The sequence below is a fragment of the Melospiza melodia genome, chromosome 27, assembly GCF_035770615.1.
Source record: "Melospiza melodia melodia isolate bMelMel2 chromosome 27, bMelMel2.pri, whole genome shotgun sequence".
In the NCBI taxonomy this organism is placed as follows: domain Eukaryota; kingdom Metazoa; phylum Chordata; class Aves; order Passeriformes; family Passerellidae; genus Melospiza; species Melospiza melodia.
Window position 1 is genome coordinate 4,452,927 of NC_086220.1, and position 15,745 is coordinate 4,468,671.

At 52.5% G+C, this 15,745-nt stretch overlaps 1 protein-coding gene across 8 annotated transcripts in view; it reads right to left on the bottom strand.

Annotated features, from left to right (window-relative positions):
* The window catches only part of PUM1 (pumilio RNA binding family member 1), a 105,424-nt gene that overhangs the window by 2,456 nt on the left and 87,223 nt on the right, over positions 1-15,745 (bottom strand). For 5 of the 8 annotated variants that reach the window (XM_063177614.1, XM_063177615.1, XM_063177618.1 and 2 more), the window contains exons 16-21: positions 14,341-14,470; positions 13,244-13,378; positions 11,759-11,896; positions 9,917-10,042; positions 8,219-8,340; positions 4,782-4,974 (exon numbers count right to left, since the gene is read on the bottom strand). In XM_063177614.1, the coding sequence (XP_063033684.1) occupies positions 4,782-4,974; positions 8,219-8,340; positions 9,917-10,042; positions 11,759-11,896; positions 13,244-13,378; positions 14,341-14,470 (844 nt within the window). The remainder of the gene's footprint in view (positions 1-4,781; positions 4,975-8,218; positions 8,341-9,916; positions 10,043-11,758; positions 11,897-13,243; positions 13,379-14,340; positions 14,471-15,745) is intronic. The other 3 variants (XM_063177620.1, XM_063177619.1, XM_063177616.1) reach the window with 1 other exon arrangement.

Below are 15,745 nucleotides of genomic sequence, written 5' to 3' on the forward strand. Positions count from 1 at the left end.
TGCTCCAAAATGGAAGCTCCAACTTCCAATTCAATGTTCCATGAACAACACAGTCCCATCTCTTCCCTTGTGTCCTGGCCTTGGACTGAGGCTCCAATTCCATGACCAGCACAGCTCCAACCCTTCCCTGTGTCCTGCTCCAAATTCCAATTTAACATCCCATGAACAGATGTCCTCCAACCCTTCCCTGTGTCCTGCTCCAAATTCCAATTTAACATCCCATGAAGAGATGTCCTCCAACCCTTCCCTGTGTCCTGGTCCCACAGTGAAGCTCCAAACTCCAATTCAGCATTCCATGAACAGCACAGCCCCAGCTCTTCCCCATGTCCTGCCCCTCTCAGGATTTAGGAACCTGAGTGGGGTCACACCCATCCCCTGGGTCGAACCAACTCCCCCAGACCCCAGAGGTCTTGGCTGGCACTGATGCCTCAGGTTTAGATTTTGTATTTTTCAGATTCTGCTTTGGTGTGTGGGTCTGGGCTTCACATTATGGGATGATGAGCAGGGAAACAAAACAATTCCTGCTCCAGCTGGGCACCAAGGACAAATGATCCAAATCTCAGCCCAAGAGCACAAACACCGTGGGCTGGAGAGAGAAAAACAAGCAGGGTGGGACTGCCTGGGCTAAAGCTGGAATGGGACAATGAACTGCAAGGTGCAAATGGAGCAGAACTGATCCCAGGGACAGACCCCGTGCCCGGTCGTGCATTTTGGGGCCATTTTGGTTCATCTTGGCAGCCCTGGCTGGGCTCTGGTGCTGCCCAAGGTGGATCCATTGAGGAGAAGCTTTCCATAAATCCCTGCTTTATTCTTTAGCTCAGTCAGGTCTCTGTTCTAGGGCAGCCTCCACAAGGCATCAGCATCACACAATTCCGGAATCCAGGCCATGTTCCCCAATTCCCAGTGGGATTCTGCAGAAGGCAGACACTGGGGCTTTGGATTAAATGGATTCCCACTGCCTGGGAAGGGTCGGGTGGGATATTGGGAAAGAATGGCTGTGACCTCTGGAATTCCAGCTGCTCTGCAGGGTCTTCAGGAGAGTGACAGGAGAAGGGAAATTGATCCAAACTAAGAGAGAGGGGGTATAGATAGGATATAGATGGGATACTGGGAATTGGGAATTGTTCCCTGGCAGGGTGGGCTGGAATTGCCAGAGCAGCTGTGGCTGCCCCTGGAGCCCTGGCAGTGCCCAAGGCCAGGCTGGAGCACCTGGCACAGTGGGAGGTGTCTCTGCCATAGCAAGGGTGGCACTGGGTGGGATTTAAGGGTTTTCCAACCCAAAGCATTCCAGGATTCCATGCTTTCACCATTTTCTCCTCTCCAAGTGGATGTGCAGCATTCCCTGCTCCAAGGGTGGCCACATCCCACCACTGCCCCTAACCAGGGACCTCACCTCCAACTGCCCCTGGCTCAGCACCTCACAGTCCCTGGCATTCCTGTTCCTCTGCAGGGACCCCATTCCCAAAGCACAAATCCAACCTGGCCCCCCATTCCCAGCAGGAATGACTCCTGTGCCCAGCAGGAGCAGAGAAGCTCCAATTCCAACAATTCCTTCTCTGTCCAGCTTAATCCCTTTCACTTTCTCCCTTTACGGACACAACTGTTAAAATCACTTTTCAATTTCATTTTTAAAATAAAAACTTTTAAAAAAATCCCATTTTTAGCCCCATCCCAAGCTGCTGTTTTCCACAACCAGCAGCCATTCCCACAGCCCCTGGCTCCATTTTTCCAGGCTTTCCTGCAGCCTGGGATCACAGCTGAAATCACATTCACTCAGGCCCACTTAGCTGTCAACCCTGAGCTATTTTTGACAGCCCCACTGATAATCTAATTTGCATTTTATCCAAAGGCTTTGCTCCATGGGAAAAAGAAAGTAAGAAATGTTAGGAACAATAATTTGTATTTTTTTTAATACACGACTCTCTGTTATGGATTTACAATTCCAGGGCCCTTCTGCTGCCACAGATAAACTGGGTGTATCCCTTGCCAGATATCTTTATTTAATTATCTTTAGCATTTCTTGTGCACTAAAACAGATTTGGGGTTAAAAGAATGACTCTGAGTGGCTCCTAAACCTAAGAATTACCATCCCTGAGGATTATTCCAGCTGTTTGTGTTGATTCTGTGCATGTGGAGGTCAAAGCAGCTCCCTCACACAAATTCCCATTGCTTACAGAAAAATCAGTCTGGTTTAGTCAAGGATGCTTAAATATAATTTAAAAAAAGCTTCATCAGCATTTGAATACCTGACATTATTCAAAATAAATAAATCTCAGCTTTTCCATGCCTGGGTCAGTCAGGATTTCATTTCTCTGGCTGTACCTGGGCTTTTTCATCAAGTAACCCCAACAAATGTCACTGAAGGAAATTAAAATCCCCTCAGCCCCACCCCCATCTAAAGCCTGTTATTCTCCATGCACTGCCATTCTGCAGCCCTGCAAATGTGACCTTTAAAAGCAGGAAAATGAAGATATTCCCTGTTCCAGGGCTCCCTGCCCCTGGAGCAGCGGGCACAGGGGATGGCAGCGAGGCAGAATTCATTCCAAATGGCTTCATTTGGATAAAGCTGAGCTCCTGGGCTGGCTGTGCACCCACACACTGCAGGGCAATGCTAAACCACGGGACTCTGGGATATCAGGAGGATTCTCCTCCATGGACAGGGTGGTCAGGCACTGGAACTGCCCAGGGAGGTCTGGAGTGCCCATCCCTGGAGGTATCCAAGGAATTCCTGGAGGTGGCACTCAGGGCTCTGCTGGGGACAAGGCACAGGCTGGGCTTGGTGGCCTTGGGGGACTTTTCCAGCCTCAGGGATCCCAGGATACTGGGAAGTGTCACATCAAAATCATTTTAAAGTGAGAAACAGAGTATTTGATGAATGGCTGTGGGCTCTGAGGCGGCACCAGCACGGTGGCACCAGGCAAGGCCAGTGGCCTTGGAGGGACATGGAGGGACAGGTGGGGCTGGCAGCCACAGGCACAGGGACAGATCCAGCAGGGACACAGTCACAGGGACAGGGACACAGTCACAGGGACAGGGACAGATCCAGCAGGGACACAGTCACAGGGACAGGGACACAGCCACAGCAGAGGGACAGATCCAGCAGGGACACGGCCATAGGGACACAATGGGACACAGCCTGAGGCACACAGATGGACACAGCCCACAGGGATGGAGCAAGAGGGACAGAGCCCAAGGGACACAGCCCACAGGGACAGAGAGGGACACTGCCAAAGGGACACGGACCAAGGGACACAAGCAGCATGGACAGAGACACAGGGACAGAGGAGCACAGGCAGGACACAGAGAGGGACACAAGCAGCAGGGGCAGAGGAGCACAGGGACAGAGAGGGACAGCTTGCAGGGACACAGGTGGGGGACACAGGCAGGAGGACACACTGGGACACAGACAGAGGGACAGAGACAGGGGACACAGGCAGCGAACACAGGGGGACAGAGACAGGGGACACAGGCAGGGGGACACACTGGGATACAGACAGAGGGACACAGCCCCAGGGACACAGAGGGACAGAGACAGGGGACACAGCCCCAGGGACACAGAGGGACAGAGACAGGGGACACAGGCAGGGAACACAGGGGGACAGAGACAGGGGACACAGGCAGGGACACAGCCCCAGGCCCGGGTGGCTCCCGGTGTCACTCCGATGTCCCCAGCCCCGGGAGCACAGGCCCAGCCGGGCTGGCAGGAGCGCGGCGCCTGCTCGGTGCAGAACTGGGTCACTGGGACACGGGCACTGCTGCCAGCTCAGCTCCAGCCCAGGGCAGCTCTGCACTCCTCCAGAAAGCTGGAGAGGGATTTGTGACACGGGAATGGAGTGACAGCACACGGGGAATGGCTGCACTCTGACACAGGGCAGGGACAGATGGGACACTGGGATGGAATTGTTCCCTGGGCCCCCAACACCAGCAGCACCTGGAGCTGCCGGACAGAGTCCAGGAAATCCTGGAGCTGCTGCAGGGCTGGAGCCCCTCTGGAGCCAGGCTGGGAGAGCTGGGGGTGCTGCCCTGGAGAGGAGAAGGCTCCAGGCAGAGCTCAGAGCCCTTGCAGGGCCTGAAGGGGCTCCAGGAGAGCTGCAGAGGGACTGGGGACAAGGATGGAGGGACAGGAGCCAGGGAATGGCTGCCAGTGCCAGAGGGCAGGGCTGGATGGGATCTTGGCAATTGGGAATTGTTCCCTGGCAGGGTGGGCAGGGGCTGGGCTGGAATTGCCAGAGCAGCTGTGGCTGCCCCTGGAGCCCTGGCAGTGCCCAAGGCCAGGCTGGGCATTGGGGCTGGCAGCACCTGGCACAGTGGCAGGTGTCCCTGGGCTGCAATCAGCTGCCATTGAAGATCCCTTCCCACCCAAACCACTCTGGCATTCACATTCCTGAACCAAGGATGGAAACCAGCACCAAAACCCATTGCAGCAAGTGGAGAAAGGAAAGGAAAGAATGATTTCCTGGTTGGTTCCAGGTGCCCCCAGTGCCATTTGCCACAGGGGGTTTGTAGCCTGGCAAGGCCTGGTTAGAGAGGTTTGGGCTGTGCCAGGGTGCCCAGAGCAGCTGTGGCTGCCCCTGGAGCCCTGGCAGTGCCCAAGGCTGGGCTGGAGCACCTGAGACAGTAGAAGTGTCCCTGGGGTGGAGCAGGATGAGTCTTGAGGTCCCTTCCGACCCAAACCTTCCATAATTTCCACCTCCCAGCCACTGAAACACTCCAACCCCTCTGCCATCACATCCCTCAGTGCCCAGCAGTGCCAGGCTGTCCCTCCCAGCCCCAGTGCCCACCTTGTGCATGACAATCTTCCTCTGGGCCGGCTCCGCCACGTCGATCATCTTCTGCACCACGTAGTTGGCGTACTGATCCTTCATCATGGTGTATAAGGCACTGTGGGGGCCGTCGTTCATGGTGCACACCTCGTCGATGAGCATGGCGCGCTCCGTGCGCGACGCGTGCGTCACACACTTCTCCACCACATTGCTGCGGGGACACGGCCGCGTCAGGGGATGGGGATGGGATGGGGATGGGGATGGGGATGGGGAATGGGATGGGGAACGGGGATGGGAATGGGGAATGGGGATGGGAATGGGGATGGGAATGGGGAATGGAGAATGGGGATGGGGAATCAGGATGGGGATGGGAATGGGAATGGGGATGGGGATGGGAATGGGAACAGGGATGGGAATGGGGAATGGGATGGGGATGGGAAGGGGATGGGGAATGGGGAGGGGATGGGGAACAGGGATGGGAATGGGGAATGAGGAGGGGATGGGGAACGGGAATGGGGAAGGGGGAAAGGGGATGGGGATGGGGATGGGGATGGGGAATGAGCATGGGGAATGGGGAATGGGGATGGGAATGGGGATGGGAATAGGGATGGGAATGGGGATGGGAAATGGGGACGGGAATGAGGATGGGGATGGGAATGGGGAATGGGGATGGGAATAGGGATGGGGATGGGGATGGGATGGGGATGGGAATGGGGATGGGGAATGGGGAACGGGAATGGGGATGGGAATGGGGAATGGGATGGGGACAGGAATGAGGCTGGGGAATGGGAATGGGGAAGGGGATGGGGATGGGAAGGGAATGGGGAAGGGAATGGGGAATGGGATGGGGAATGGGAATGGGAATGGGCATGGGAATGGGATGGGGATGGGGAATGGGAACAGGGATGGGGATGGGGAATGGGAAGGGGAACAGGGATGGGGATGAGGAATGGGGATGGGAATGGGGATGGGGAATGGGGAACGGGGGATGGGGAATGGGGAAGGGGAACAGGGATGGGGAACGGGGGATGGGGAATGGGAGTGGGAATTGGGAATGGGAACAGGGAATAGGAACTGGGAATGAGAACTGAGGAATGGGAACGGGAACTGGGAAATGGGAACTGGGAATGGGAACTGGGAAATGGGAGTGGGAACGGAAACTGGGAATGGGAACTGGGAAATGGGAACTGGGAATGGGAACAGGGAATAGGAATGGGAATGGGAACTGGGAGTGGGAACTAGTAAGGGGAACTGCGAATGGAGCAGGAAACTGGGAATGGAGCAGGAAACTGGGAATGGAGCAGGGATCTGGGAATGGAGCAGGGAACTGGAAATGGGAACTGGAACTGGGAATGGAGCAGGGATGGGAATGGAAATGGGGAATGGGAATGGGGATGGGGAATGGAGACCGGGAATGGGAATGGGGAATGGGAATGGGGATGGAGATGGGGATGGGGATGGGGATGGGAATGGGGAATGGGGATGGGGAATGGGAGTGGGGATGGGGAATGGGGATGGGAATGGGGATGGGAATGGGGATGGGGATGGGGAATGGGGATGGGGAATGGGAGTGGGGATGGGGAATGGGGATGGGAATGGGGATGGGAATGGGGATGGGGATGGGGAATGGGGATGGGGAATGGGAGTGGGGATGGGGATGGGGATGGAATGGGGAATGGGGAATGGGGATGGGGAATGGGGATGGGGAATGGGGATGGGGAATGGGAATGGGAATGGGGATGGGAATGAGGATGGGGAATGGGGATGGAGATGGGAATGGGGATGGGAATGGGGATGGGGAATGGGATGGGGATGGGGAATGGGAAGGGGATGGGGATGGGAATGGGGATGGGGAAGGGGAATAGGGAATGGGGATCGGGAATGGGGAAGGGATGGGGATGGGGAATGGGAGCGGGAACTGGGAATGGGGAAGCCATGGGAATGGGAACTGGGAATGGGGATGAGAATGGGAATGGGAGCAAGGAACTGGGAATGGGAACTGGGAATGGAGCAGGGAACTGGCAATCAGAACTGGGAATGAGAATGGGGAAAGGGAACTGGGAGCGGGAACTGGGAACAGGGAATGGGGCAGGGAACTGGGAACGGAAGCAGGGAACTGGGAATAGAATAGGGAACTGGGAATGGAGCAGGGACCTGAGCACAGGATGTCTCCTCGAACCTTTTCACCCAGCCCTAAGAAGATCTCATGTGCTGCTACAAGGGCAGGGGATTTGTGCTGGCAGAGCTCAGCAATGTCAAACAAGATTTGGGATCTCAGTGGGAACTTGGGATCTGGACCAGCTCCTATTTCACCCCAATTTGTGCCTTGGGATCTGAGTGGGAATTTGGGAACTGGACCAGTTCAGACCAGTGTCCAGTGATGCTCTGTGAGGTCAATGTCCACTCTCACTAGAGAAGCCCAGTTGTTGTTTTGATTTTCTCCCCACTGGAATGTGGTGGGAATGGACATCCATCCAAGGTTAGAACAACACAAAAATGCTGGTTCAGGAATGAAAACTCTCAGCCAAGCAGAGGATTTCCAGAATTCCTGAATACATTAATGAGCAGTCTGAGCTCTCTGGAGAGCCAGAAGTAGGGTACACGAAAGGGGACCACGAGCTGTGTTGGGCTCATCCCACACACCCCTGCCTGACTCACAGCATCACCCAGCGGGTTTGCTCAGCTCAGGGGACCCTCCACTAATTAATGGAGCTGGAAAGAAGTTTGGGAAAAAAGAACCAGGCAAAGCAGGGAGGAAGAACCTGAAATAACAACGTGAAGACCACGCTCTCCTAATTCTCATTAATGTTCCACTTCCCTCGTGTCCATGGGTACTCTCATCAGAGGAAGGGGAGTTTTGAGCCTTTGAAGAGCTCAGCACTCATGTTCTGAGGGCTGGAAGCTCATCCAGCAGGGATTCACACACGTGGGAAGCAGTGCTTTGTCCTGACATCACAAATACCTGGATCCTGCCTCACTCACGTGTGGCTCTGCTGCATCTGGGAATGCTGCAGCTCCCCTTGGAGGGGTCCCTGGGTGTGACTCCAAAGGGACACAGCAAAGAGCTGGGAATGACTCTGTGGGTGGAAATTCCTCTGGGAAAAGTGGGATTGTGCTGCAATGATTTCCTAAATCTCCCCATAGCTGGACAGAGCATCCCAGGGCAGTGAATGTTCTTAAAATCCAAGGGGTAGTGACAACTTAAACCCCATGAAAATAAATCAGATAACCTAAATCACACAAGAATTCCTGGTTAAATTCAGGAGCTTGGATTAGAGCTACCCTTCCACATCTCCATCTTCCTCCATGACACACCTCACTTTATAACTATTATAAATAACATTTTTTATGAAGCAAAAGTCCCTTTCACCTCCCCTACACCCACCCCTAAGCCTTCTGCAGCTCCTCCATGTGCCCATGCTCCCAGAGGGAGAATTTAAGGAAGGAATCACTACCTGGCAAATTTATGTTGACTCAACACAAGCACGTTGCCTCTGATTTCTGCTACGATCTTGCTCTTGTCCTCGGGCCGGCCGTGCTCCAGGACGTGCTGGATAACGTAATTCCCATACTGATCCTGGGGGAAAACAGCACAAAGGGACACAAAAGGTGGGTAAGGGACTAGAAGCATTCCCAGCAAACTGATTCCCAAAGTGTATTCAGAGTTAAAAGTTCAACTAAAGATTAATTATAATGTTTACTGTACAAATCAGATCAATACTTTCTATTTCTGCAAGAATGTACATTCTAGGGTGGTACCAGGTGGTAAAATGATGCATTTTTGTAGAAATTTTCTTATTTATAGAACTCAAAATCATATCCTTGCACAGGGAATGCCCATATTCTGCTTATTCCCTGTTTTTTTCCCCTCTCTTCAGGCTCAAACCTACCAACTCCTATGTCCTGGAGGGGTGTGCCATGGGTCTGGCTATGGGACACTGTTCTGAATTTGGGGATTTTCAGACCACAGGATATTGATTTTCTAGTTCAGGGCACCAAAAGCTTGGCTTGATATCCATGCCCAGCCACTTCCCTCTTCCCAATGCTGAGCACACAGGATTTGGGCATTGGACCAGCTCATATTTCATCACTTTGTGCCTTGGGATCTGAGTGGCAATTTGGGAACTGAACCAGGACTGAGTTTGCCATTTTTTAGCTCATATTTCACCAGTTTGTGCCTTGGGATCCAAATGGGAGTTTGGGAACTGAACCAGAACTGGATTTGCCATTTTTTAGCTCGTATTTCACCAGTTTGTGCCTTGGGATCCGAGTGACAATTTGGGAACGGGACCAGGAGTGGCTTTGCTGCTTTCTCCACAGGCTCCAAGAACAGAATCCGTGTAAAACCCTGGCACACCAGGCTCTCCCAGGGACTGCAGGGAGCAGGGAAGGCAGCCAGGAGGGGCCGAGCACAGAACCAGCTCTTTTTAAGAATCCCAGTGACTTTGAATTCTTAAAGCCAGGAGGGATGCCAGGAGCTGATTCACTCCTTTTCCTTGCAGTGATCAGCTCCTGGCATCCCTCCTGCACTGGGGCTCCTGGAACAGCTCCTGGCTCTTCCCTGCACTGGAGAGGAGCCCCAGTGTGACGGTGTTCACAGGGGTCTGAGGATGAGGGAAGAGATGAGGATCTGACTCCATGTTTCAGAAGGCTGATTTTTTATTTTATGATATACATTACATTAAAACTATCCTAAAAGAATAGAAGAAAAGGTTTCATCAGAAGGCTGGCTAAGAATAGAATAGAAAAGAATGATAACAAAGGTTTGTGGCTTGGACAGAGAGTCCAAGCCAGCTGTGATTGGCCATTATTTACAAACATCTAACATGGGCCAATCACAGATGCACCTGTTGCATTCCACAGCAGCAGATAATCAATGTTTACAATTTGTTCCTGAGGCCTCTCAGCTTCTCAGGAGGAAAAATCTTAAGGAAAGGATTTTTCATGAAAAGATGTCTGTGACACACCAGGATGTGGGGCCTCCTCAGGCAGGGAGGTGCCAACACCCCTGGCACCCCTGGACCTGTGCCCATGGCCAAAGCAGGCAGTGCTGAAATTCCTGCCTGCTGCGCTCACTGCCATCCCTTTGCCAGGTGGGAATCTCCCTGCAGGAGCTGTCCCAGCACTCAGCAGTGACCTGGGCACCCACTGACCTGCACCAGCTGCTCCGTGTGCTGGTGGAGCTCCTCCAGGATGGGCAGGGTCTGCTCGGGCAGGCAGTGCTCCAGGATCCGCTGGATCACCCGGCAGCCGTAGGGGTGTGTGGACAGAGCAAACACCTGGGGACAAAGGACAGCCAGACACGTGCCATTAATCCTTGGGAATCCCAGAAACCTGCCAGCATTCCTGCAGGGAATGCCAGCACCAGCTGGGAAACACCCACTGGGATCACAGGCACATCCCATCCCCACCTGGGGAAATCTCAGCTTCCCCACTATAAAAAACCAAATAGTAAAACCTCTTGATTCATTAAAAAAACCACCCCTGGAACAACCAAGCATTGCTGGAAGCTTGGTTATTCTTTCCAAATTATTCCAGCACATTGTTTGCCAGCACAAATTTTAAGCTATTTAAGAAATGCTATGAGCCAGAAAAGTTAAAAATGCCCAGCAAAGGATTTTCCTCAACTTGTTTGGATTTGTTTAAAAGCCTTAACAGTGCTTAGGAGAAGTGACAACAAAGAATCTTTCTCATTTCTAATGGATTAGCAGATCTGTGGGTGAGAACATGACACATTCTGTTATTGCTGCTCCGTTTTCTGTCTGAAGCACAAAGTCCCGTTTGGTTGCTTTGATTTAACAACAGCAGCAAATCCAAGCACTGAAGTTTAAATCAACAGTCACACATTTTTAATAACTGGTGAGTAAACCCTGCAGGGAAACAGGGCTTGGAGTGCAATTAACTGCAGGAAAATCATCTGGAGGTGCTAAGTTTAATCTGCTGTGTGAAGGTTCAGATAAAACTGCGGCAAGTGGTCAAGGAAATGTCAGCGCCATCAGCTGAGCTCCCAGAGATGTTTCTGCCTTGTAAACTCCCAGTGGAAAATCCAAACCTAAACTCTTATCAGGAGCAAGTTTCCAGGCAGAATCCTGCTTGTTCTGACCAACCAACCAAATCCTGACCCTCCCCAGACTCCCAGCTCCTGGTTCCTGCTATAACAGCCCCTGGCTGTCCTCACATCCCTGGGTAAAGTCCTCAAAACTTCAAAGTGCCCCTGCAAAGCCAATTAAATTGAGGTTGGGAACACCCCAAAAGCAGCACTTTTGTACTGGGGCATGAGGCAGGCAGAGTAAAGCCAGCCACAACTGACACCCAATGATCAATTCAGGAGAGGACACCAATAAAAAAGCAAAGCACTAAGAGAGTCAAGGACAATTGTCCATTTCTAGATGAAACTCCTGCATTTTCCCTGCTCTGAGGCCCCTGGGAAACAGCATTCAGCATTCCTCTAAGCCACCTGCACAGACAGGGATGGATCATAATAAAACTTTGCCTTCCTGTGCATCCTCCATTTTCCTCTCTGCTCCCTTCAAAGAGAAACAAATCTGAAATGCCAAAATTCACCAATTCTTTGGGTTATCAAGGGTCACCTGTCACTAAAAGGGGATCAGCTCTGGGCTCACAACTTGCTGGGATTTTACACAAGTGAGGTGATAATTAAGGAATTAATGAAGTTTAGACATGGCTAAGGTACCTCAGCAGCACAAAACTCTGCTCACCACCTTCACTGGAAGATGGATTAGGGAGAGCCTTGTATTCCCTCATCACTCAAAACTACTCAATATTCCAGGAGAACAGACTCGTGCAAGGAGGTTTTACTCTGACAGCTCTGCCCAGAAATGATAACACAGATGTGACCAAGGATTTCTGGACCCTCACGTGGCTGAACCAACCCTGCAAGCACCAGCTGCTAAAACTGAGAATTCGCAGGAGATGAAGTCCCAGCCACTCTGAGGCTGTTCCAAGCTGGCAGCAGGAGCTGGCCAGGGCCTCACCTGTCCCTTGAAGGCATCAATGATGAACTGCAGGGACTGGGGCTGCACACACTCGATGCACTTCTGCACCACGTGGTTCCCGTTCTGGTCCTTGACGCACTTGAGCACGTGCCCGTCCAGCTCCCGAACCATCTCGTTCTACAGAGGGCACAGCACAAACAGAAAGCACCACCAGCATCCCCAGCTCAGAGGGCACAGCACAAACAGAAAGCACCACCAGCATCCCCAGCTCAGAGGGCACAGCTGGCACTGCTGGCATGGGCAGGAATGGCACAGGAGTGAGGGGTGCTCCCATGGCCAGGAGTGAGGCTTGGCTGGACACAAACCAGCAGGGAAAATCCTGCTCTGACACCCTGTTAGCAGCCTGGCCTGCAGGGAGGGCCCTGGAACGGGAGCTTGGAGCTCCATTCCAACCAAAACCACCCTGGGACTCTAGGAAGATGAAGCCCTCCTTTCTGATGAGCATCCTCTTCCAAGAATCCAAATTAAAGAAATCCTGACTGAGCCACTGCTTTCCTCTGTATCCCCCATTTTCCTCTCTGCTCCCCTCAAGGAGAAGCAAATCTAAAATGCACAAAGTTCACAAACTCTTTGGGTTATCAGGGTCACCTGTCACTAAACAGGGTCAGCTCTGGGCTCAGAACTTGCTGGGATTTTACACAGGTGATAGTTAAGGAATGAATGAAGTTTAGACAAGACTGATGTACCGCCCATGCAGGGTGGAAGCCTCACTCACAAACAGAAATGACATTTTGGAGCATTTTAATGCTTTGACAAGATCTGGGTGAATTGAGTTTTGTAACTGAATCAAACCCAGGAATTTGGGGAGCACTGAGTACTGAAAAATGCCCCTCTGGAGGAGACAGTGAATCCTTGGAGCAGCAGAGCTGGAGCCTGGGCACAGCCCTGCTGACACACTTGGCTCAGGCTCAGCCTAAAGGGAGGGACCATTCCTAAAGCCTCTTTCACATTTTTAATTTCATAACCTACATTGAGATTCCTGTTACAACCATTCCCAACCCTTTCTGCCCAGCGTATTTTTCATCTCAATTCATTGTTCCTAAAGCCCTTGAGGAAGTGCTTTATTAATGAGCTCTGAGTGGGGCTATCAGCCACATCTCTCCAAAGCCAGGACGAGGAGCTCCTCATCCATCTCCCTGCAGGAGCACAGGATGCTGACCCACATAGCAGTAACTCAGTGAATATTAAAGGCAAAACTCCTCCTTCAAGGGATTTAAAAATCTCTTTTAATTCACCCTCATTTTCAGTTTTCCCTACACACATGATCTGCTTCCAGGGAATTAAGAGAGAAGCAGCCCCATGGCCAGGGAAGGGGAACAAGGAGGTGACAATGACAACCAAGGACAGCGGCACGGACTCGTCACACACAAACATGCCAGGGACCAAACCAAGGGAACAGCAAGGCACAAGAGGGACAGTTCAGGAACATCAAACATCAAGAAGAAAGTTAAAATTGAAACTTACAATTACCTGCTGGTCTGGGGGGATGAACTCCAGGGCCTTCTGGATGACCCTGCAGCCGTACATCTGCAGGGCCAGGGACAGCACGTGCCCACGGATGCGCTCCGCCAGCGCCAGCTTCTGCTCCAGGCTGCCAAACTGGGACAGGAGAAACAGTCACTGCCAGGACAGACCCCTGTGCAGGCACTGGCACTGCCCTCCCACCCTGGAGGGGCAGGAGCTGCCCACTGAGAAGATCAAAGATCAGCCCCATGGGAAAGGGGTGAACTGGCACAGCCAGATGGGTTCTGTGTCTGCCTGCACACCCCAAAGGGGATGGGGCCACCAGGGTGACAAATCAACCCTGGGCAGGTCACCATGGGAAAGGGGTGATGTGGCACAGCCAGATGGGTTCTGTGTCTGCCTGCACACCCCAAAGGGGATGGGGCCACCAGGGTCACCAACCAACCCTGGACAGGTGACAGCCCCAGGGCTGCTGAGTTCCAGAAGTGCTGGACAGGGGCTCAGGCGTGCCCAGGGTGGGAATGCTGGGGTGTGTGGGTGGGGCTGGATTTGAGCCTTGTGGGTCCCTTCCAGCTCAGGAGGTTCTGTGATTCTGATTCTCAATTACTGGGCAGAAGCACCAGAACACTTGGAGAAGGAGCAGACCAGTGTCCAGAGAGAGGGGTGGAGGGACACAACACCTTTCCAGCAGCTGCTGTTACTGCAGAAGTTTCTCCCTTGTTCCCAAGCCCAGGAGCAGTGACAGCTCAGTGCAGCACCCTGGACAAGCTGTGCTGGATCTGCACTCACAGAATGCCAGGGAGGTTTGGGCTGCAAGGGACCTTAAGGCTCAGCCCATTCCAACCCCAATCCACCTTCCACTGGAAATTTACATCTCCTGAACGTTGCTCTTTATTGTGACACATTGTGCTTCTCCAAGTGTCACTTTTCAGATTAATCTGAGTCCCACCCCTCAGTCACCCCAGCAGTGAAGATCCAACAGCGTGTGGGGAGGAGATGGTGCCAGTGCTGAAGGGGTTCAGCCTCAAGGCAGGGTTTGCCAGGCTCATCCAACACCTCAGCACAGCAGGAGGAGCTGCAGGGGAGGGCACACTCACCTCGAAGAACTTCTGAATGACGTAATTCCCAAACACATCCACCATGAGCTGATAGGCTGCCTGCAGGATCTCGTTGAACACCAGCTGACGCTCTGCTGGGGTGGCACGCTCCAGTTTCAGCTGAATAAATCTGAAAAGGAGGTCTTGGAGTGATGCCACGGGCACATCTGCTCATTCAACCCCTTCCCAAAGCCTCACCCGTGTGTTCCAGAAAGGACCATGAAAAATCCCATTACACTGTGAAGATTAAGCACTTTCATTAACCTAAGCTTCCTATCACAAGTTAAATATTCAAATTTAAGACATTTTAGTCATCCACAACTTGCAAAGCTCTTGCAAACACAGCTATTTCATCCAGCCATCTGAAAGCTTGGGGTGGTCACAGCCATGAGGTCCATGGCCACATGCTGGAATCTTCATTCCAAGCAAAGCAGATCTCAATGGAGTAATGGAGAATGGCCTCGTGTCCAGATGGCCTTTGAAATGGATTTAGCTGTGCCAGCAGGGTGAGTGAGCAAACCACACAGCAGGGAAGCTCCTTTTCACAGAATCACTGGGTTGGAAGAGACCTTCAAGACCATCGAGTCCCACCCAGCCCCAACACCTCAACCAAACCCTGGCACCCAGTGCCACATCCAGGCTTTGTTAAACACCCCAGGGATGGGGACTCCACCACCTCCCCGGGCAGAACATTCCAGAACTTTATCACTCTTTCTGTAAAAAACTTTTTGCTAATATCCAACCTGTATTTCCCTTGGGGCAGCTCCAGGCTGTGTGCTCTGGTTCTGTCAGTGCCTGGAGAAAAAAGCCCAACCCCACCTGAGCCAGGCACCTTTCAGGAGCTGCAGAGGGTGATGAGATCACCCCTGAGTCTCCTTTTCTCCCAGCTAAATTTGAGGAGGAATTCCTGCGACCAGCACTTGTCCCCAACCCTGGACAACAACCCCAGGCACGCACAGGGTGGGATCTGGGCTGTCTGGGCAGGGCCAGGAATTGGACAGGATTCTGAGGTGGGATTTCTAAGAAGAATTTCAAGGTGGGATTTTGAGGCAGGATTCCCTCACTGGAAGGGTGTTCAGGCATTGGAACCACCCAGGGAGGTTTGGAGTCGCCATCCCTGGAGATGCCAACGTCCCTGGACTGGACAATCCCTGGGGATTCTGAGCCTGACACTGGCTTGGCGTTCCTGCTTATTCCCTGATGTGCCTCAGCTTGGGGAAGTGACACAAAACACAACTGTGAAACTCAACTGTGAAACTCAACTGTGAAACTCAACTGTGAAATGCAACCAACAAAACACAACTGCAAAACAACTACTGCGAAATGGAACCAACAAAGCAACAACCGCAAAACTCAACCAGCAAAATGGAACCAACAAAACACAACTGCAAAACTCAACTGGCAA